At 47.4% G+C, this 23,655-nt stretch overlaps 1 protein-coding gene across 1 annotated transcript; it reads right to left on the bottom strand.

Annotated features, from left to right (window-relative positions):
* Positions 1-604: 604 nt before the first annotated feature.
* Positions 605-21,887, bottom strand: rras2 (RAS related 2). Its single transcript, XM_084682424.1, has 6 exons — positions 21,547-21,887; positions 4,851-4,938; positions 4,378-4,480; positions 2,913-3,021; positions 1,778-1,896; positions 605-1,542 (listed from the first exon to the last, which is right to left on the bottom strand). Exons 1-6 carry the CDS (start codon positions 21,646-21,648, stop codon positions 1,455-1,457), a joined length of 609 nt encoding a protein of 202 aa, XP_084538550.1. The 5' UTR covers positions 21,649-21,887; the 3' UTR covers positions 605-1,454.
* Between the last annotated feature and the right edge of the window lie 1,768 nt (positions 21,888-23,655).

Below are 23,655 nucleotides of genomic sequence, written 5' to 3'. Positions count from 1 at the left end.
CATAGAAAAATACTTGTCAGCTAGTTTGATAAGAAAATAAGGTATAAAAGTATAGTAAAAACATTGAATCAAGTTCATTAAAGAGTCATTTCCATCCTTTTCTTTTTATGTTAATTACATAATGATGCAATACTATAATATTTCCTTTGTATCCTAACTACAATCCACGTTGACAGAAGAAAAACTAAACTAAATGTTACTGCGTTTCTATGGTGACGTTAACTTGGAAAGGTGAAAGATTGAGCTGGCGTCTCCCCAGACACAGATGACTTGAGTCATTTCCTGTCTCTTTGTCATGAAGACAAAGACAGAACATCAGGATATGCCAAAAACCAAGACCATCTTTAATACAATAACTTCCTCATCATGGGCTCATATGCATATAATTGGAATGATAAACAAAGATGAATTTTGTGTTTAGTGTATCCTCCTGGTTTTCAGTGATAGTATTACTGTATTACTGAAAATTATCCAACCTACAGTATGATCTCTTTGTCAAAAGTTTAAAGTTATTTATTTCGATCAAGAAAACTTGATTTTGATCATCAAAAACATATCAGAGAAGCAAACATTTGAATTTTTTTGCACCATAAATAAAACAATAAGTGTTTGAAATGTTTATAGAGTTTGAAGCCTATTATAAGTCCACAAACCTTACAGTATTTGGCCACATAGATGAGAGCAGCATCCAAACAGCAAAGATGGATCAACTGCATTCCATGGACTGTTAAGTTTTCGTACAGTATATATATATATATATATATATATATATATATATATATATATATATATATATATATATACTGTATATATATACAATTTGTACATACGTGTATACATTTATGTTCATATACTGTATGTCAAACCAAACTCACCAACCTCACTCACTGTACTGTGGCGATTTAATAAGTCATTAAAAATGCACTTTCAAAATCACAACAAATTTCACATATGTACAGTAGCGGATTAGCACATGGAAGTAAAAACAGATATGGCACAACATACAAAATGCTTCATCACTTCGTCTCTCCCTCTCTAGTCTGATGGACACTGGAAACTAAAAGAAATCTTTCCCCAACATTCTGGATATCATAGATTTCTCATTCAATCTCGGCAAAAGTACAAATGTCACTACAAGGCAAGAGAAGTCCTTCATAATACAAAAAAAATGAACTCGTTAAGCTGATTTAAAAGGCAATGTTTAGTGTTGGGACTTTCTCTGTGTGAAATTGATTATTGATGAAGGTAGAGTGGTGTTTGTTAAGATTTGGCTTTGTCAGTATCTTCTAGATATGAAGTCCTGGGGGGGCAGCACTTCCTGGTAGCCATGTCAGGAGGGGCTGAACTCATGCACGTGGAGAAGGCAGCGTTTAGTCATCCTTACAGGATGTGATGTCAGGCATGGGGGTGGGACAATTAACAGTAGCTGGGTGAGTGACAGTGATAAGGCCCACTCAGACGATCACACAGTGGCAGCCACTCTTGTCCTTCTCTTTCCTTGTGGGTTCCGGCGACGGTGGGCATTCCTGCTCTTGAAATTTCCTGTAAGGAGGAACATATATAATTACTCAAGAGAAAAGGTTTTTCTTCCACCGTTCTTTTTATGACAATGAAGAATAGGTCTTAGAAAAAACACATCTATCATCTTAGTATGAAAGTTCTGTACTTTATTGGGACTGGTGACAGACAGGAGTCAAGTGTACAGTTTTGTAGAGTGTCAGGACTTTGCTGCCCCCTACAGACGTTCGTTGGTAGTGGCCAGTGAGCGTTGACATACCTGATAACCCTAACCAGCTCATGGAAGGCCTGGTCTACATTCATACGGATCTTGGCTGAGGCCTCCATGTACGTCACCTTCAACTGCCTGGCCAGCTGCTGACCCTCCTCCTGGGTCACCTGGCAGAGACAGGGCAGCACACACCGGGAGACAGAGACGGTGGGACAGGAAGACAGGGAGAGACAAGGACAGGAAGACAGAGTGACAGACAGACAGGGACAGGGGGTAGGGAGATGGGGAAAGCGACAGTGAGACAGGGAGGTAGACAGGTCGACATGAACATGGAGACAGAAATGGGGCAGATGGACATAGGTAAAGACGTCAAAACACCAAAACTGAAAACGTGTAACACTGGTGGCATCTGCTGGTCACATGGAGCATTGCATGTTTGGTGGTTTCTCGATGAAACAACAGAACATCTCCCAAAGATTTGGTATTTGAGCTGTTGGTAAACTGTTTTGAGTTTGGTCTAAAGCATTGAAATAGTCAATAGTCAATAGTCATAGTTCTATAAATTCATGCACTATAATTTTTAACAAGTGAGATAATAATTGCGTCTTGTTTACCCTTGGGTATTAATAAACACCATCCCTACATCATCATTAAACACACTAAGCCTGAAAATAGCTTGTGGGCATAACACTACTTACAGGGAATTGATGAAAGCCTAAGATGGAAAACTCCAAGAACTACTAATCATTTAGGCAGAAAGTCAATTGTCTGGATTATATTGAGCAACAGTAAAAACAAATAGAGGTCCTTAAATCAATAAATGCATTTACAAGACAATTTGCATTTAATCAATGCATTTACTGTACAGATAAAAATATGTCAGAATGCCATTGCAGTGCGCCACTCATCCCCCAGATGGCAATCTAGAGTCATGGAAGGATAAAGCTGCATATCAACAAAGGCCGGAGTGAATGAATCCACCTTTGTTTTCAAACTCTCCCCTCTTCCTTTACTCCCCTTGTGAGACATTGTTTTTTGTTTGTATTAGTATATCCCTCTTCTCTTCTATCCTAACTAAAGCAAAAGCAGTTTTACCACCACTTTCTGGGTCTTCCAATCTGTTTACTGTAATATACAAACTAACACACACACACGTGTATGTGCAATGAAGAGGTGTTCTCACCTGCCGCTGCAGTTCTAAGTCTGCTTTGTTGCCCACCAGGATCATGGGAAACTCATCGCGGTCTTTAACTCGGAGGATTTGTCTTTGGAATTTGTAGATTTCTTCAAAGCTGAGAAACAAACACAGACCAGGCATAATTAAAGAGAGAGATGGAGAGAGAGAGAGAGATGGAGAGAGAGAGAGAGAGAGGGAAAGAGAGATAGAAAGCTAATGGATTCATGGACTTCACCATCCTTCTCCCTCAGACCTCCCAGGAATGCAGCCTATCCACATGAATGAAGCCCCCACCCCGCCCCCGCCCCTCCTACACATCCACCCCCGCAGATGGGGTCACTCTCCCTGTGGATCTTACATGAGGATGATGGGGGGGGGGGAGAAGGGATGCAGAAGTCAGTCAACTCCTGCGGTGGGGGCTAAGTGCTCTCGGGAGGCTGTGATGAGCGTTACACAACACAGATAAACTTGTGACAACATTCAGCCCAGGGAAGCCTTTCTAGAAGTGGTCGGGGTCTGACCCTTTCTTACCCTTGAAGCATCCCCATTGACTTGAAAGGGGCTCACTGACGTAGAAATGCCAAACTTACTTGAACTATATATATATATATATATGTCACCCGGCCCAGAGAGAGAGAACAACTCAGAACCCAGGAGGGCAGAAAGGCCGGACCAAGCCCAGCAGACAGCTTAGTGAGCACATAGTAAATCTGGAGGGACTTGACTAATGTAAACGCAGGAAGGAAAAGCTGTTTACAGCATAAACACAGGGAGAGGGGAGGGGGGCCAGGGAGGGGGGCCGGGGGGCTGCGGGGGGGGGGGGGGGGGGGGCTGCGACACAACGTTCTGGCTAGGCAGGGACGAGCGGGGGTATTGGAGTAGGGGTGGCAGGGGGGTGGGGAGGGTAGGGTAGGGGGGTTGACTAACTAGCTACCACCACAGCTGTAGGGAGCAGTGCAGAGGACAGCTCTACATTCTAAGCAGGCAGGCAGAGGCGGGGCTGGCTTCTAAACAAACAGCAGAAGCATCCGAACGAGGACGGTTTCAGAGCGAGAGAGAGAGGAAGAAGAAGAGAACAAAAGAGAATGAGAAAGCGCGTGCAGGAGACAGGAAGTAAGAAAGGGAACAAAAGACGACACTGAGTGGGATGTGTTTTCATTTTATGACAGTGAACAAGGGAGTGATAGAGACTACGCAAAAGGGCAGAGACAATCAGACCAAAATCAAAACGCAGACTGAATATTAAGCATATAGAAAGATGACTGTATGTGTGTGTGAGAGAGAGAGAGAGAGAGAGAGACAGAGAGAGAGAGAGAGAGAGAGAGAGAGAGAGAGAGAGAGAGAGAGACAGAGAGAGAGAGAGAGAGAGAGAGAGAGAGAGAGAGAGAGAGAGAGAGAGAGACAGAGAGACAGAGAGACAGAATGCAGAAGAGAGAGGTTTGGCAGGTGAGGTGATGGGGCTGTCACTCACCTTCCTCTGTCAGTGACGGAGAACACCAGCAGGAAGCCCTCCCCTGTCCTCATGTATTGTTCTCTCATGGCTCCAAACTCTTCCTGTCCAGCCGTGTCCAGAACTATCAAACACACACACACACACACACACACACACTGTTAGACACTCAAATAGAACCGAAACACAACACTAACCCTAGCTATATTGATGATGAAGCATAATACTGCAAGCGTGTCTGTAAACTAAAGAGGGTATGGCTCTATTATCCTATTGAGCACAGGTGTTAAGTGTGGTGCATCAGGTGAATTAGCTGGTAGTTCATCACGTCCTTGTCAGAAGCTAGAACAGGTTCTAGACTGACATCTCCAGTGTCATAGTTGGGAACCTCATATCTGAGTCAATGAAGTCAGTCAGGAAAAAGGAATCCTTGTTGAAGGCTGGATTGCGTGGCTGTGATGTTTTGTCTTGCTTGTTGAACTGGATGCACTTACTGTCAAGCCTGGCCGCCCTTTCGTCAATCACACACTGCTTCGTATACGAGTCCTCAATCGTGGGGTCATAGTCTGTCACAAAGTACGACTGCAGAGAGGGAAATGGAGAAGGGGAGGGGGAAAGGGAGGAGATAGCGAGGGAGACGAGGGTGAATATGACTTTGAAAACATGATTCAGGAGGAGACAGATGTGGCAGTGAGCTAAACACGCCTTGGCATGGAATCAGGAAGTCAACACTACGCTCTCTCTCCTTCTCCCTCCATCCCCTCTCCCTCCGTCAGTGTCTCTCTCTCTCTTTCTCCCTCCATCCCCTCTCACTCCCTCAGTGTCTCTCCATTTGGGTCCGTCTCTCACCCTCCTTCTCACTCTCGCGTTTCTCTCTCTGTCACTCGCCCTTTCTCTCCCACCCTTTTCCTTTCTCTCAGCTGTGTCACTAAGTAACAGAGAGCTCAAAGAGTGCCTGTGTGACCTTGACTACTATCATGTAGGAGATAGGCAAAAAAGTGTCAGTTTGTTTCAAGACAAAGGGTAAGTACTGTGTCATGTGACCCTCCAGCTCACAGTCAGGGTGTCAGTATCAGACACATGGGCCACCTCGTGTTTTTGACAGAACAACAAATACAGCTTTTGTGTTCCGGACACTTTGATTTCCCCGAAAAATACATTGACGACACAAACTACTTCCAAAGCTTGCTGATGATACTTTAAACACGACGATGGTCTTCCAGCACCCTAACTATGGGGTGGTGCTACAGAGTGGGCATGGTGGGGGAGCTCTATGGGGGGGGGGTTGCATTTTTCTCATTTTTCTCCTGTTTAGTGGGCCTCTCTCTTCTCCTGGGAGGCTGGTTAAGTGATGACAGCTGACAACTATGTACACAGCATGTCCTCCATGGTGAACCCATCCACCTGAACTGGCTGCCCCTGAGCTAAAGGAACGGACCCCGTGAACAGGTAGAAACACTCAAAACCTAGACATGACCTTGGTATGACCTTTAAGGACCCGAGTACCCAAGGTGTTTAGTCAAATTCACTGCATACTGCGTTCCTTTAGCAGACATGTTAAGCCCCCCCCCCAAAAAAAAATCTCCTTTTCCAGACCCAGGAGAATAGTTTTCTCGAGGTACATTAAACTATGCCTTGTTGGTGTACAGACTTAAGCAGCTGACTGCCTGATTGAGTATGAATATGCAGTGTCAGTAAAGACGGAAGATAAACGTGAACTTTGTGAATCTATTTTCTCCCTTCTGTATCTCCCCCTCCCTCTACCCACTCCTCTCTGTCATTCTCTAGCACCTACTCCTCTTTCCTACAGGATCTTTCCCACTCTTGAATAGACCTTGCATATCTTTTCAATCTCTCCGCCTCCTATGCACACAAGACCTCTCCACATCCCTCCGCTGCTAGTGTCTCTTGCCTTTCTGTATGCGGCACATGCGGCCCTGTGTCACGTCCACTCACAACTGTTCAATAATTCATTAGCAGCACTGCCTATGGATGAGAGAGAGAGAGAGAGAGAGAGAGAGAGAGAGAGAGAGAGAGAGAGAGAGAGAGAGAGAGAGAGAGAGAGAGAGAGAGAGAGAGAGAGAAGAGAGAGAGAGTGTACAGAGAAAGTGAGGAGAGAACGAATGAAAACAGAGTCTGTAAATGCAGAAAGACTAACAGCATCTCTCTCACCCTCCCTAGCCTAAATAACTGTCCTCCAGCCCCAGAGAACCCCTCACACTCTCCTACTCTCCATGGTCTATCCACTAAGCCAGTCCGGCGTAACTGAACTCTGCCAGAGTCAGTAGAGCCTGCCTGGTTCCCTCAAACCTCTGGTTCCCATGAGGGATGAGCCACCAGCTGCAGTCGGCCCCAGCCTCATCTCCGGGCCCCAGTCCCAGCCTCATCTCCAGGCCCCAGCCTCATCTCCAGGCCCCAGCCCAAGCCTCATCTCTAGGCCCCAGCCCAAGCCCCCATCCCCAGCCTTGTCTCCAGGCCCCAGCCTCAAGTTCAAACTCAGGTACGTCGTCATCACTCCCATGAGTCAGATCACATCTACAGGAATATGGTGAACACCATGGCCAGGAATACTTGAGATAGATGATCACATGGCTCATTATACTTTAGTGTCGTCATCATTCAACAGGAGTGATTCCCAGCAGGGCCAGGGGAGCACTGCCTGGATATGGAGCCAACCAAATGACAGTCTCTTTCAGTACGGAAAATGACAGAAGGGTAGAGAAACAGGTAGACATCAAGAGGGGAACAAGAGATGATGACAGGTTCCAGTATTCACCTCCTGTTTCCATGACAATTATACTGGACAGGTAGGGCAGAGCGGACATCTGAAACTGTCCAGAGTGTTCAGAGACTCAGTCTACTGTGTGTGAGACACGCACCGACACACAGGCGGAACGACACACACTCACCTATCCATCCATCAACCCCCCACCGTGGTCTGTTTGAGGGAGCAGTTCACTGACCTTTCATCTCATCATCACAGGCGCCAGCAGGAAATAGAAACATGTGTGTGTGTGTGTGTGTGTGTGTGTTGTAGAGTAGAGGATACAAACGTAGAGTACAGAACCGAGTTGAGTGAATTACAGTTGAGTAGTGGATTAGAGAGTAGAATACAGTGGAGTACATTAGAGTAGAGTACAGCAGAGTACAGCAGAATACATAATTGTACAGTAGAGCACAGCAGAGTAGAGCACAGCAGAGTAGAGTCGATAACAGTACAGTAGAGTACAGTATAGTGGAGTACAGTAGAGTACAGTCAAATACCATACAGTATAGTAGAGAGTAGTACAGTAAAGTACTGTACAGTACAGTAGAATAGAGTAGAGTTGTCCCTCCAGCAGGCTGCCCCACCCAGACCTCTCGGTCCAGCAGGAAGGAAACTCCACCTCCACAGCAGGGCGGTCTGCCCAGCACAGCCCTCTGAGTGGGGTGATGTCACTTCATCCACACCTCCCATCCACCCACTGAAGACCACTGACACTCATTTCCAGTGTAGCGTTCCAGCAACACACCCCACCCACTCACATTCTGCACATTCACACCAGGAAAACATTAGGGTCCTGTTCGCCGTGAAAAAAGGGCTAGTGGATGACTCTCAGCTGCAGCTTCAGTGTGTGTGTGTGTGTGAGTGTGTGTGTGTGTGTGTGTGCACGTGCCTGTGTGTGCATGTTTGTCATTGAGTAATACTGAGGAGTTGTCTCTCAGGATTACAGCTGCTATGACAGAACAGAGCGAGTCTGAGAAACAATGAAACAAATCCAGTATTGCAACAGACTGGCTGGCTGCATGGCCAGCTGTTTGACTGGCTGGTTGGCTGATTGGCTGGCTATATGGATGGATGGATGACTAGTTGGCTGGCTGGGTGAATGGTCAGCTGGCTGGGTGGCTGTATGACTGTCTGACTGTATGGCTGGCTATATCATGGCTGGCAGGCAGGCTGGCAGGATGGCTGGCTGGATGTATGGCTTGCAGGCTGGTTTCCACCAAAGGGAAAACAAGGATGCGTGTAGGCGTGCAATAAACGCCATGCTCACACTGTGCACCCACTTCCTCACCACGCAAACAGCTCTAGCGGCGCTAAATATAAAAGCTGTCTATCTGAGACAGACATCCCACTCCTTTGGGTTGCAGTAGTCTGCTGCTGTTACCGGCTGATGCACAATCACACACAGGGCAGTTTGTTTTCAGATTCAGCACTGTGGACGAGACTCTGGAATTTCTTAGAAAGAAAATACCCAAGGCGATTCATTAATAAAAACACACATATTTGAGGAAACTGTTCTGCATGCCTACTGGATTAGAATAGCTGTGAACACAGTTGGCTGACGCAAGTAGACATCATTCCTCTTTGGAGTTAATTGCCTCGCGTACGTCCCCCTCACGCCCTGAGAGCGTTCACAGACCTTGACTTGGAAATGAGGAGCTGGAGTTTTTCTAATGAGAGGACGTAAAGTAAAAGCTAGTTACAAAAACTGGTATCTCCAAAGAAATTCTGCGAACGGCTGCACTTTATATCACCCCCCTGTCCTGTGCACTCCAGCCCTCTTACGCAGGTTTGAACGATTCAAGACCCGGCCACTGGTTCTGCTGACACGGCGAGTCCGAGCTTGCCCGGGAGGAGGGGTGGAGGGGCGGGGCGGTTGGTGGGGGTTGGAGTGTCTCTTGGATGACAGGCGCATGGTGCCATTTGTCAACAGGGCTTATGGGAAGCCAGTTCAGAGTGCAGCCATTTCAATTAAGCGCAGGCTAAGGAGCTAGCCAAGTATCGGACTGTTAGCCAGGCAGAGAGAGAGAGCTAGTTATAGTGTGGATGTTCATTCACCTCTTTTTTCTCATATTGTCAACCACAGCACCACAGTTCCATGTCTGTTTCCTGGATACCATTAGATATTTACAGATACAGCCCATTGGTGACATGACCCATACGACTACAATGTATCTCTCTCTCACTTTCTCTCTCTATCTGAACTTCATCTTCTCATCTGCACCGTTTCACTGGAGAGTTCAGGCGTGCCAGGTGAGCTCAGGGCTGGACCCGGGAGCGCGTGGTCCAGTGGCGGACTGATAAGCCCTCTCTGATGCTCCTAAAAGCATTGATGTGAGGCTGTTCCAGGGATTTGGATGGTCGGGGGGATCCACAGTCTTTCTGGAATGTGCTTTCTGGCTGTTGGCTAGGCCAGCTTAGCAGTGGCAGGGAGCTGGAAACAACTCATTATCAAGAGGGTTGAAGAGGGCGCTCTTTGGCGCTAGGCCGTGACTAGATCATCGAGATCAATAGTCCTCTTAACTGTATTTAGCATGCTTATCTTCACAAGGCCAGGTCTATCGATAAGAATGTGTTCAGAGCACTTGGTGTTCTTTTTCCAGAGTTGTAGTCCATCAGAGTTCACCTCAGGTCCCAGGCTTGTCTCATTCATACTGATAGGCCTCTGAACTATGCTCCACAGCTGTCTTTGCTAGAGGGACTCCTCAGAGTAGACAAACACCTGTAAACAGAGAGCTTGAATGGAGCCATGTGTGGACTTCCTGTTAACCCCCTCCCCTCCAGGGCTAACCTCTGGTGACCCTGTGTGATCGGTCGGGCCACGAGCAGCCGTCAGTAATCAGCGGTCAACAGCCACCATTAGAGGTCAACGTGAAGCAGATGGATGTTTAGGGGAGCTCTGCGTCCGATAGGAGCCTCCTGAACAGCCACATCCCCCTCTCCCATACCCTCCTCCCACCCCTCCCTTCCTCCCTCGGTTACGTCCCCCCTCTATCCCTTCCCCTCCCTCCCTATATCCTATCCCTCCCACCATGTCTGACTCCATCTCTCTAGAGACAGGAGTTCCAGCCAAGTGCAGCCATACAATTTGTGTTTTGTGTTTTGGGCCCGTGTGTGAGTAAGGGAAAGAGAGTGAGGGCGAGAGCGAGAGGAAGAAAGGGAAAGGGGGAGACAGAGCGACAGAATAAGAGAGTGAAAGGCCTCTTCCTGGGGAAACACCCACTTTTCCCATTAGCTCATGCAAACCAGAAAGGTCAATTATTCAATAAGTAATACAGAGGGAGAAAGCATGACATGAGGCCGCCCCCTTAAAAGGGCACGAGGGATGGTTCTACTCCAACTCAGACAGGCCTTTAGCACGCTCCCATGTTTCTTTTCAAAACAGCAGGACTCGTGCAGCCATTGGGAGTTCAACATTTGCTCCGCTTCCACCTCCCTGAGCCATCTCACCACATTCAAATATGTACTAGTTGGGTGTGCTTTGCCTTTGGCAAGAGCACAACCTTTGGTTTTTCTCATATATATATGTATAATTTTTTTTTTATTGAAGGATACCTCAATATTTGGATTACATAGACAACGTCGGTGTCAAAAGATTTTTTTTGGTAGCGATTGCGTTGTACCCTGTAGTTATCATACAATGTTACACATACAGCCTACTACTACTAACTTCATACAACGTCATATGTACAAATGACGTACTAGTAACTTCATACAGTCCTCAAATAACAGAAAAGTGGAAATTAACCTACAGGGAGTCTACATCCTTTTATCTTCCTAAATAGATCAATAACCTGATCCCTGAATCTGTTGTTGCCTTGCTCTCCCAGAGCCCAACAAAACAGCAGCCCTGCATTCTCCCAGGTCCAACTGGCTATCCTCAGTGCTGGAACCATCCAGGGCCACAACCACAGCACCATGCATCACCTGCCTGGGGGATGCGTCTGGCGTTCAGCTGGCCTGGTCACCACCCAGGTTCAATACAGTCACCAGCGGGGCGGACCTTTCTGTCCCCTGGCCCCCCCAAGGCGTTCTGGAGCAGTTCTGGTGGACGGTGCATAGTTCCTGTCGAGTCAATAGCAGGTGGAGTAGCTTTCATGAACACCTCTCCGTCAACCAGGCTTTCACTGGGTACTAGTGTTAGCCCCCTGCACTCAATGCCCCCCTCCCCCCCTCTCTGTGCCTCCCCTGCCTCCTTTTTCTCCAACCCTTTACCTCACCTCCCCTGCCCCACTGACCCCCTGGCCTCAGTGGCATTAGGACTTCAGTCAGCCGGCTAAATATCACCATGCTGGACTTTGGGCGCGTTTGAACCCCCTCAAAAGGTCTGCCATCAAAGAGGTCGCCATTAAAAGGCCCCTCTCCCCAAGTCAGCTGGCCAGCAGAGCTCAAAGCGACACTATACATCCAACAGCCTCTGTTCATCATGACTGCCAGTGTCCACACCAAAACCTGTTTCTCGACCTCTGTTCCCCACCTTAACCATGAGTTTGGGGGTAACGGGAGGCAGTTCACGATACATTTGATGCCCAGGGTTTGGACACGGTGCTGCTCGCAGACACAGCGCTTTGTGAACTGGACTGGGGGGCTGCCGCTGCATCATCTTGTGACATCGGCATCCGACCCAAAACACCCCGCACCCCCACCCACCCACCCTCTGTCCCCCAGCTCATCACAGTAAGCTTGCTCTAAGCCCCACCATTGTGGTGTTGTTGATGCAGGCTTCTCGTGGCCCTTCCGAGGTTTTGCTGTGAGGGGCAGAAACTAAAGAGTTATTATGATAAAGGTCCCGTCGGACACAGTTAAGCCCTTACCAACTCAGCCCCCCCCCCCCCAACCCCCCATCCTCCCCCCTCCCTCCTGCACCCAGCCACACACACAGACACACACACCCCACCACCGCCATGTTCTGCTCCACTGACTCTCCATCAATGGTGGCTTTTGTGGATGCGGACAAAGTTAGGCACTCATGTGACACTAGATCTGAGCTGCAATCGTTCAGGAAATAAGGCAACATGTCCTCAACCAAACGAGTAAAACAACAGTGTGAATGCATAATACTGACTGTTAATCCCCTTATCTGGTGCCATCCTGGTCGCCTCAACAGCGGATGTTCCCACGTTCTGGACAGAATATCAACAAAATTGTGAGAAATCCCACAAAGTTCTTTGAGAAGATCCAGATTAAAACCACATACTCCTCAGCAAGCCACTCAGATTGCCAGTATTTGCAGTAAGGATGGCAGTCATGTTAGCTGTGTTGACACTTACATGTAGGCTATAGTAACTCCCCCAATTCCTTCCACCCCTGCCACCAATTTTCAGTGGTAGACTGGTAGGACACAATAGATTCAATTTGCATGATTTATATTTGACTGTACTCCACCCAACGTACTCCTCTTCCTGTTTGAATCTAGAGCAGTGCCAGAGCTACCCAGTGGATTTGCATTAGCAGGGGGCTGCTCCAGGCTGCATGCTAGCTGTGTGCTGGGTTATGTGGCACGTCTTGGCAGGGTGTCAGAAACGCAACAGAAACATTACCGTTTAAGGCCAGCACACACACATGCACACACTCCATACACACATCAAGTAGACACACATACACCACCACCCCCACACGCACAGACACACACACAGAGACACACACACAAACACATACACACAAACACACACACAAACACAGACAACGGAAATGTATTACCTTAGCAGGAGGCTCCTCATAAATAAGAGCTAATGTTCGTTGCTCGCTGGCACACGGGGCAACTTTCCCGCCTTCCTGGGCACTGTTCCACCTGTCATGCCACCTCCCCCCCCCCCCCCCTCCACCCCCTCCGCCACCACCACCAGTCCATGCAAGCCCTCCGGCCCGGCATTAGGATAAATATAGGTGATACATTTCACTTCCACAATCCATTCACATTGATGACACGTGAAGTGGGTGTGAACAAAGCTAAATCAAACAAAGACTCGGCCCTCTCGGATCCCGTGTCCACAAACTCCACAGAGCCATGAGCATGACTGACGGACGGGCTTGCTGGTGTGATGGGCCCTCAGCTCTCTGGCTAGTCTGACCCAGGGGATGTTCAAGAGGAGTGTTTGGGTTAGACATACCAAACATTTATGAAACCCACTTGTGAGGCAGCTGATGGCCCGCTGTGCTATCACTTGTGCCAGTTGAACTGTGTCTCTCATCTGTGTTTGTTGAGACCAACTGATAGCTGAGTGTATACAGACACACAGAGACCCTGGTCCCTCAGATCACCATAACACCCAGTCACAGCAGCTGTTGCCCTCTCTGCTCCTTCTCCCAGCCCCCCGGGAGGACTGACCCCAGACCAGCAAGCCCTATCCAGCCTCAATCATTACCACATACAACAACAGACTCTGGACCAGCTGTTAGCGGTGAAGACACAGCGCCGGGCAACAGAGAGGGAGCAGGTCTGTCATCCGTGCTTCCCCTCCCGTCACCTGTCAGCGGAGCTGCTCCGCGCCTCGGCACACCTGTTTGGAACCAGGTGTCCGCCTGGAGCGCACCAGGCACAGCCCAGCCGTCTGGGCAGAGTCTGCTGGCAAGTGCCAACCGGTCAGAGCCAGGGTTTGCCATCGAGAACCAACCCCTTCCACGCACGCCCCACCGCTTCTTAGCTCTAGTCAAATCCACTGGTTACCTGAAACAAGGACGAGGCCGTAAAGTCCCACTCTTTTTATAATGCCTTTTAGCGTGAGTGGGTGATTAAAAACCAGGATTTATCATGGCGTATAGGAAATGCATGTTGACACAGTGAATTTATAACGTAGCACGTAAACTGCGGCGGGCTGGACAGTGAATGCACAAGCGCCACATCAGGAGGTTTTCCCACAGCCATGTTGTTGTTGTATGACACTGAGATGTGAGGTAGGACACTGTGGCAGAGCATTCAGCAGCAGGGATGAATGGAGCAGGATTAGCAAAAGCAACACTCCAGGCTCCCAAAAGTACCCATATATCTCTGTCAGTCAGCCAGTGAGTCTGGCTGAGAGGACCAAATACACCCCATTCAGACAACCAAATATGAGCACTGACAAACCACGAAAGAAGCCTCTTTCGTGGATTACTGAGCAGTGAATACATGTCAGATTTAACTTGGATCCTTTTGGTGTCAGTCTGGAGGGAGAGTAAATCTGAACCTGCATACTGCATGCACCACTGGACACATCTGAGTCTCCTGCCGTAGTGACCATCTTGATTATCGGTTTAATTTTGAGACAGTGTCCCTAAAGGAACGACCGTCATTCACCGCTTGAAGACAGACCGGTTCTGTGAGCTCTGGCGAGGTCTACCAGTGTGATCGACAGTGACATTGTTACGTCGAGTGCAGCCGTGAGCTTGTGGAGAAAAGGAAAGCAAAAACAAACCCAGAGGGAAAATATAGGCTGTGGGTCCTGTCCAGTCAGTAACTGACACTGCTGTGTTTGTTGTTGCAGGCAGCCTACCGTTAACTGCACCTCAGCGCAGCACAGTATCACAGTCTTCCTTCAGTCTTCCCTCCTCCCTCCCTCAGTCCTCTCTCTCTTCGTTCGGAAGAGCTCAAGCGAGGCGGACAGGCAGACAGACAGAACCAGAGAAAGGCACACCTCTAGTGACCGCGCCAAAAATCTTGTCAGAAAATGCCTCGGGGAGTCTTTTGTGATGTCATCTGATTAGCAACACAGCCTCCTTCATGGCTCACACCCTCCCAGCTGGGAGATCAGAGGGAAGGGGAGAGGAGATTTGGGAGGTGTGGGGCGGACCCAGGCCCTCATGCCGACCTGCAGCTGAGGGCGAGTTGTCACGGCGACCAAACGCTGGCGAAGCACAACACACAGCCTCAACAAACCACAAAATATGCCTTTGGAAACGATGAAGTAAGCCATTTAGCCGTTCCGCAGTTCTACTGAACAACCTCACCCCCTTCCCCTTCACACCCCTACATACCCACCCAACCCCTTTTCCTCGTCCGGCGTCGAGTGGTTTCATTATCCGAAAGACGGAGCGCAATCCATCACTGTTATGGATACGGCCGCATCGATCCGAACTGTACGATGACGTGGCCGTGGCGGGCCTACGGTGTCGCTCCCTCCTGAGAAGGAGGCCGACGCCGCGCGCGCGCGGGGGGGGGGGGGGGGGGCGCAGGTCACCGAGGACATCCACACACGTCGGGGTCTGCGGGGGCCCTGCTGCGTTCTGACGAGCCCCTCGTGACGGCGCCGATGGAGGAGAGGCCGGGGGGACCGACGAGGAAGCAGACACCGTGTCTCAGAGCAGGGAGATGGGAGGCATATGTTCCCTCTGTGCAGACCATTAAATGTGACACAGCCTCGGGCAGTCGGCCTCGCTCTAATCTGCTCCCATTCATGCTCGGAAGTGATTTTGTGAACAGAAACACATGCACGTTGGATCGTCTCCCTTGCAACGCAGACACAGTCGCACCAAGTTTGTGGAACCGTGTCGTGACTGTTGAGGGGGTGAAGGAGTGGAAATAGAAACTGAGAACATTTGAGCACCAAAACACACTTTAGTGGAAGAAAAACCTTGTCGAGGTGAGATATATCTCACATCGTTGAGGTTTTTTTTGAATAACTGTCAATCCAACAAAAGTTGTTTTTAAAGGTGCGTGTGTGTTTGCGAGCAACTGAGAGATGAAACTGTGTGTCTTCCTGTGGTTAACACATGCAGTAAACAGGATAAGCTCAAGTGTAACCCTGAAATGCCACATGAGTAAATACAAAGACAAAAAACAAGAGAAGAGTAAGAGAGAAAGAGGGGGGGGAAGACTACCACACAACATACAAACACACTGGCAAAAAGCTTTTTTTGAGTAAGTACTTTAACCAAAACTATCAACATCATAGTAACACTGTAAACGTGTTGGCTTTGACTGGTCAGTCCCCTGTCTCTGCCCTCTGTCAGTCTGTGACTTTACATGGGGATGGGGGGGGGTCAGGGTTAGATACTGATAACATGAAACATCTCTTGCCCTCAGCCGGGCAGGTCATGGAGTTCAGGCCCAGGAAGCCAGTGTGCGAGCCTGGTCTATCTCTGGAGCTTACACTCACAACACGGAGGGTGAAACCATTCCCGCCCCCACCCTCCTCTGGGACATTCCTTTGGTCTGCCCCATGGCACTGTGCCAGATTCTAGACTGTTACCAGGACGACATGGAAGTAGTTCTCCATAAACTTTGAAATTGAGCACAGTTTGTCTCCGGTGTCATTGCAGACACACAGTAGGATGATGACTCCAGGCAGTGGGATCTCTGGAGCTCACCCGAATTCACCTGGTTGTGTATCAAGCCTCTACTCTGTATGTGTTTACTCTAAACTTGACTCAGTACAGAAACCTGACTCTATCTCTCTGTCTGTTGGCACATCAACACTGAACCTGATTTCAGCTCTAACGTCCTAATTGGTCAGCGGGTTGAGTCTCCAACCGCCAATCCTCCAGTAGAAATGTCGCTACCGTCTTTATTCCTGATTTATCCTTCTGTTCTCAAATGTGATCTGTGATCAAATGTTGTGTATGGTTAATGTCCACTTCCAGGATGGTATGACATCATTCTAACCACATAATGTTTATGTAATTGAAGCTGCACTCACAATTCATTTGCACAGATGAAAAACATAGGCCTATTTTATTTGTCCATTAAAAAAAGTCATGAAACTCTGTTCAAATGCTAAATCCAATAAAACAGAACATTTCATGACGATAGGCAGCGGAGACCAGTCGTCTAAAAGCCGGGGAGGTGACTTGTTGTTTTAGTGGCTCATAGAGGAGACCTTCCCGCTCTCGGTTCACTTCCCAGGAACGTTCTGTCAGAGAGCCAGCCCTGTGAGAAACCAACAGGTGACCCTCCTGTAGAGCTAAACCAACAACCATCCTTCAGCACCCGCCTTGGCTGCCACTCCAAACACACACACACTTACGTGGACAAATACACACATGCATGCCCACACACACTCTACCCAAACAGCCTTGTAACGTTAATCCCTGTTTATCTATAAACCATGTAAAGCAAGGCTGAATGTCATTTGTTTTTGGTGCTCAGTTAGAAGGCATGAGGTAATCCACTTCCATGAAGGAAATGGAAAGCTAAAATGCAACTGTTTTGCTTCACGTATCATTGGTATGGTATGTGACGTATTACCGGGTAAGATTGAAGCATTCTATGTCCAAAAATAGGTTTCAAGTGTGCTGCACTGAATACTGCCTGGTCTTCACGCACCTTATGCTGTGTGTGGACATGTTACCTGCACACACACACACACACACACCATCAACACTGCACAAACTTCTTTCAGTCAGCTGGCTGTGTGTTTTTCGGGGAAAATGTGCATGCCAAAACCCCCATCGCAATTCTTTCCCTCTCTAAAACACACACACCTACCCACACACACCACTACCGTCATTAGAGCACCTTGCCTCCACATACCATGCAAGGACAGGCCTCCATCTTAATCTCTATTTATTCAATTACTGCTTGGGACAACATTCCTGCTCGATGACCTCATACCTCAGTAATGGGAACCAAGCCACAGATAGAGGGGAGGCGAGGAGAAGGGGATGGGGGGGGGGGGGTAGAGATCAAGTGCTCCTTATGCGTCTTCAGCCTAAGAGATCCTGTAATGGTCTGGAGATAATGTGCCAGGCCTCCATTAGTCTGGATGCTGTTCACTTCAGACAGGAGGGAGGCCACAGCAGCAGCTAACAGGGGCCCAGTGATAAGAGCAAATACTAGCAGGAGGGTGAGAAGGGCTAACACTGCTGGCCAGTCTGCTGAGGGAGGCCATACCATCCGACTCCCCCCCCCCCCCCCCCTCCAGAATACCTGAGCTGCTTCTGATAACCTCCGTGGCCCTGACATGAGACCCACCCTCGCAGCTCCTCCGTCCCCTTCCCAGAGTCGCGCGTGACTCATGTTTTCCGTCCTACGTCTCGGTGACGTCACGCTCCGCCACACTCGCTCCTGTCAGATGACTCACTGTTATGTCACCCACGGCCCGACTCTGCTGAGCGACCAGGCCCCAACAGCTCCCAGTGGTGACCTGTCGTTCTGCTATTGTCACGGTGACCTCATTCCTCTTCCCGGGAGCACGGCTTCGAGTGACCGGAGGATCTGACCCGGACTGTTCCGGAGCAGAGCTGAAGAAAGGCTTTCCCCTCCACACTCACGATGGCCGGGTCTGCCTCGTTCTGAGGACATAGGCTTTACATTCCGCAGCATATTAAACACATCTCTGTTGAACGGTTTTTTTCCACAATGACGTCAGTCCTTGCTTTTGCCAACGAGTTCACCTTATTTGATCCAGTCACGTTCACACACCTCATGCTCCCCCCGACCCCCACCTCTCCTAGGGATTGTGTTTTCCCATCCAGCTCTAGGAGGTCCTCAGAGAATGAACAGGAGTGTATAGACTTCCTTTTCCAAAGGCCCAGATTCCGGATGTCCCATCATTAACCCAACATGACTCAGGCTGCACCCCCTCCCTCCACTCCACCACCCTCCCACTAAGCTGGATGGGAAAGCCTTGACTCAACAGCCAGCTGTGAGGTTTTTCCCCTGGCAAGGGGAACTAATAGAAAGCTCTGGAATAGGACGGCTGTGGATCATGTTTTGTGCTCACACTCCATAAAACTACAGCTAGTCTCTTAAGATCACATTACCTCCACAGACTAGGGGGCTGAAAGCGTGAAAGTGGTTTGCAAAACACTAAGTTAAAGATGCCTGATAAAATATTTTTTTGCAATATCTTACTATTGTCCTTTTCTCTTTCTCCATCTAAATCGCATTACACAAATTCATGCGCAACAGTTCAATTGTTGTTTTATTCCATCGTGATAAAGCAATTATTTCAGTCGTCAAATAATTTAAAAAGTTAAACACTTGTGACTGAGTCATTTCAGCTGCAAAACAGGCGTTTACATGTGAGACCCACACAAGCTTGCAATCCCCCCGTCGGAAGATATCATACAAGGTCTCTGCAATGGCGATACTTAATTTGGTATGACTACTGCATTTCAGTAGACCTGCACAAAGTAACTCATAATAATGATTTAGGCTATAAAGCTCAAGCAATTACTCAGCCAGCTGCAGACTAACACAACTAAGTTCTCCTGGGTATGACAGGGGAACTCTTCCCACCCAGGTCCAGCTTTCAACTAGGTCCAGTTCACTGACTGCTTGGGTGGCACTGGACCTATTAGAGACCCCTTTCTCTGTGGTTGTGAGACTGAAGAGCCTGCTCTATCGTAAAGGCAACTTTACAAGCAAGTTTGCAGATCTGGACTGGGGAGTCAGATGGCTGAGCGGTGAGGGAGTCGGTGATCAGAAGGTTGCTGGATCGATTCCCCGCCGTACCAAATGACGTTGTGTCCTTGGGCAAGGCACTTTACCCCACTTGCCTCGGGGGAAATGTCCCCTGTACTTACTGTGTGTCGCTCTGGATAAGAGCGTCTGCTAAATGTCTAAATGTTATGTTAATGGACTATAGCTTCCTAAGGAGTCTGGGAACATATGGACAAGTGTATTTTAATAGGAAGACTGCACCCACTTAGAATGCACTGTATCCCTTTTCTCGAATGAAAACTGTCAAAAGTGGGGTCTGCAGACTGACTGTGATCCGCGTGAAACAACAAAGGGCTCCTAGACGGCTCTGTTGCCATGACAAAGCAATCATCCAGAAAAGAACAGTATGAGTGGCAATCACTCAGCTGCAAACTGATGCCCTGGTCAAAACGCTTCCCTTGTTCACAAACAACATCCATCATCTTTTTCAAAACTCTACTTTTGTGACTTCATGCCTGACTTCAATAAAACAACAGCCGCCGTTTCCCCCAGTTATTATCGACATGCCCCTGTTGGAAACTAGGAAATAACGCAATATAATCATGTTATCGTTATCATGGTATTACTGTCAAATTCTACAGCAGCCCTGTCCCCAGTTAGGACAGTAGCAATATCATAACCGATATGTTTCATGTGTAAAATGAGGCCTGGCCAGTGGCCATGGTCTACAGTCTCTTGACAACTGCCAGGGATTTGGAAAAGAACAAAGGTAATTGAAAGGTTTCATTGTACCATGTGAATACAGAATGCTTGAACCCAGTGGGCAGGAATCTGATCCCTCTAGCCATGGTATAGATTTAATGAGCTTTTTGAACCTTTATTAGTTCTTCAAGTCACAACAGCCCCCCTCAGCCCTTCAGCACGTGCTGCCCCACTATGGGCTGTCACTTTGGATATGCAGCTGCCTGCAATGCATCTCCTGGAAGAGAAACCTGACGCAGATTCCTACAGAAACGCAGAGGACCTCTGCTGTTTTATAAAATAAAAGGGGTCTTCCATTTCCAGTCATTGCCCATGTATGTGTGTGTGTGTGTGTGTGCGTGCGTGTGTGTGTGTGTTTGTGTGTGTGTGTGTTGGAATGCCATTGACAAGGCTGTAAAAGACAACTGTGGAAGGGTAAACCTTTGGCTTGATGAGCAACTGTTAAAAAGCAGCAGCTGTCTTTTTCTTGCAACTGTTTATTCTAAACCCGGGATTGATATTTATTAATCCTGTTAGACGCACACATCCATATTCAGTTAAAATAAAACTTTATGTAAAGAGCTGCCTTCTTTGATGAAATGTAACATTTACACGAAATGACTTATTGTAACTGGGAATAGACGTGACAGTTTATTTTCAGAGAATGATGTTAAAGCACAGCAAGGCCCTCAAGTTCTGCTATTGTTTAAAGCAAGAGTGGAGTCGCGCTGGGTGGCCAATCCAATGGTGGCCAGTGATTTGTGTCTATCGCTACAATTTCTGTCATGAAGCTTCGTGTGACGTATTTTGATCGTTCAACACAAAAAAGAGTTTCACACAAAGATACATGTTTTGCTTGAGAGGAAATAGGTCAATGTTTACCTATCTGTCTTTTACAAACGCTCGAAAGCATATCAAAGTCTCAGAATAGAGCACAAATAGGCCTAATTATGTTCAATGTATAAATTAATAATCCAGTTCGTGCAAATACAACCACATGCAATGCAATCATTTGCTGTCATTGACTTAACATTGGCCTTTTCAAGTTACAAACTGTAAATCTGTGTGTATCCCAGAATTCGCATTTCTTCGCATGCAATATTCGTTCACTGTGAGACAGCACAATACGTACACTACGCTATTTGTATGTAGCTGCCAATATGCAGAAGGTGTTAAGAAACCTCCTTCAAAGACTCCAGAAATTCCGTAGTTTTTGAAAAAGGAATAAGAAGCAGGCCTATTCTGCGAACAGGCTGTATTGCGAGAAGAAAATCAGCCCCGCATCCGCTGTGAGGTCCACATTCTCATCAGCTTCCCCTCCCGAATTTCCACATATTCAGAGCAAAGTGTGTGTAGAAAAGATGACAAATATTAGTCTACTGACCTGGATAAATTGGATAGTTAAGGCTGACTTTCCAACACCGCCACCTCCAACCACAACCAGCCGATACTTCTCCTGCACCGAGCCGTCCTTCCACCCTGCCATCGAGGACACACTTACGCACTCGCCGCTGCCTGAACACCAGTGAGCAGACACCCACTTTTCAATGAAAGGCCTACAGTTGAAAGAATGGGGCGCAGAAAACGCGAGCTAAAAGAATAGCCAAAATATAAACTTGGCTTTTATCCGTTCAAAGACCGGGAAAGGGGAATTTGCTAACTGCTCACTGCGCTGTACGGACGCTTCTCCATACGCCCCGCAACAGTGTTTCAGCCACTGCGTTGTAGATGTGAAACAGATAGGAGTAATGAGTGAGTCCAATACAAATGTCTGTCGCTAGGGGCACTTTCTAGACTGTTGCCTAATTTAAAAGCTACTAGGGATCTCACTTCAACCAGGCAGAAATGAACCTAGATTTTCCGGGACTATTATTTAATGTATGTTAATATACGGCGAATAGGTTATAGCCTACTTACCGAAGTGCGCACGCTGTCGTTATAGTTTAAACTGTCAGTAGGCTAGCATAGGCCTATTTATTTTGTTTTTTCTTCATTGTCATGAAAGCTTTATAAGGATAACATTTTAGTGTTTATATTTTTTTTAACGGATTGTGTCTAGGCTACACATTATTATTTGATATAGTAATTGAAATTCAGCCAGATCCAACAGCCATTCACACGTCATGTGGGTGAAGGTGCTGGATGGGAGGTGTTGGGCTCTGTTGTCACAGCTGTGGAGACGACTGACCCTACAGCCACCTTTTGCCATTAATTAGACATCCAGAGTGAGAGATTTCACACAACTGTGCCTTAGCTGTGGATGAATGCATCTGTTGCTAAGCTACTCAGTCTTATCCCAGATGTGGGTGTTCATTCACACTTCATACAAGAATGATGTTGCACTCACTTTCAACTCATTCACAATCATCCTCAAACTCTTTCCTCAAATATTCTAGTTCTGTGGGTCTGGGCTGTTGCAGTTCCAACATGCTGATTTTATGACAGTAGACTTGATTAATCATCATCTTCATCTCCCTTCTGGGTCTATATAGATGATTGTTATTTTTTCAGTCCTGAGTGAACTAATTCCAATAGACTCACCCTTTGCAACCCATTGCCAGAGGCATTCAAGGAATTTCAATAAGTCGCTGAAATCCAGTCCACTCAGCTATGAGACCTGAACACAAACAGCAGGGAAACGGTCCCTCCACCAAGGTGAATGAGTGACTGAAATGTGTCAAAGGTCAACAGTGGGCCATGAGCGCCCAGACATCTGTACCTACTACTGTTCTAAAAATGATATCTAATCAGGGGGTTAAGAAAAAGCAGGTTTTTGCAGCGAAAGGAGAAATTGCGTCGAATTGTCGTCAAATGTGCTCTTTGTTGATCATGCTAATGCAGTGGAGAAGAGGAAGCTGAGAAGGTGACTCAGATATGTTTTGATAACGTGTCGAGCCTTGCACCATCCACAGCAGGGCACAACTGAAAGGGAGAGGACAAAGAATGTGTGATTCATTCTGGGGTTTGTTTTTAGCACTCCAAACACTTCATAATCAGCCTGGGATTGTTATTCAAACCTTCCCTGCAATCACTGTTCATTTCATGGTTTTATCATGATGTCCTTGTTCCAACTGACTATTTAGCGCTAAAGTGTGCACCCCTCAGAGAAGCTATGTGAAGTGCTTTAGATTCAAAATCTTTCCACAAAAAAGAAAATGGAAAGTAATTTCCTTTCCACTGAGAGGAATTCAGAGTGGGGTTTTTTCCTCATAGGTGACTTTTTATGACGCTGAATAGCACAAGTCAGTCTGAGCACAGCAAACTTGTGCGGCAAGTCTTAAAGAGAAAATATTTTAATTCCTACATCCTTTCAAACATACTTGGCAAAGATCGATTACAATTGACATTGATTGTAATCCCTGCACATTTGTTCAATTGGAGCCCTAGGACTTGGAACCCATTCAAAAATCATCAATTTTAGTTTGCATTTATAAACCTCCTTGCAATTTACAGAGACAATGGATATTTCTCACAATGCTCTGCTTTTCCTACA

This window comes from Hypomesus nipponensis, chromosome 19 (genome assembly GCF_054491055.1).
Source record: "Hypomesus nipponensis isolate SF chromosome 19, ASM5449105v1, whole genome shotgun sequence".
NCBI lineage: Eukaryota > Metazoa > Chordata > Actinopteri > Osmeriformes > Osmeridae > Hypomesus > Hypomesus nipponensis.
The sequence above is the reverse complement of the archived record's forward strand: the minus strand, read 5'-3'. Positions and strand labels throughout refer to the sequence as shown.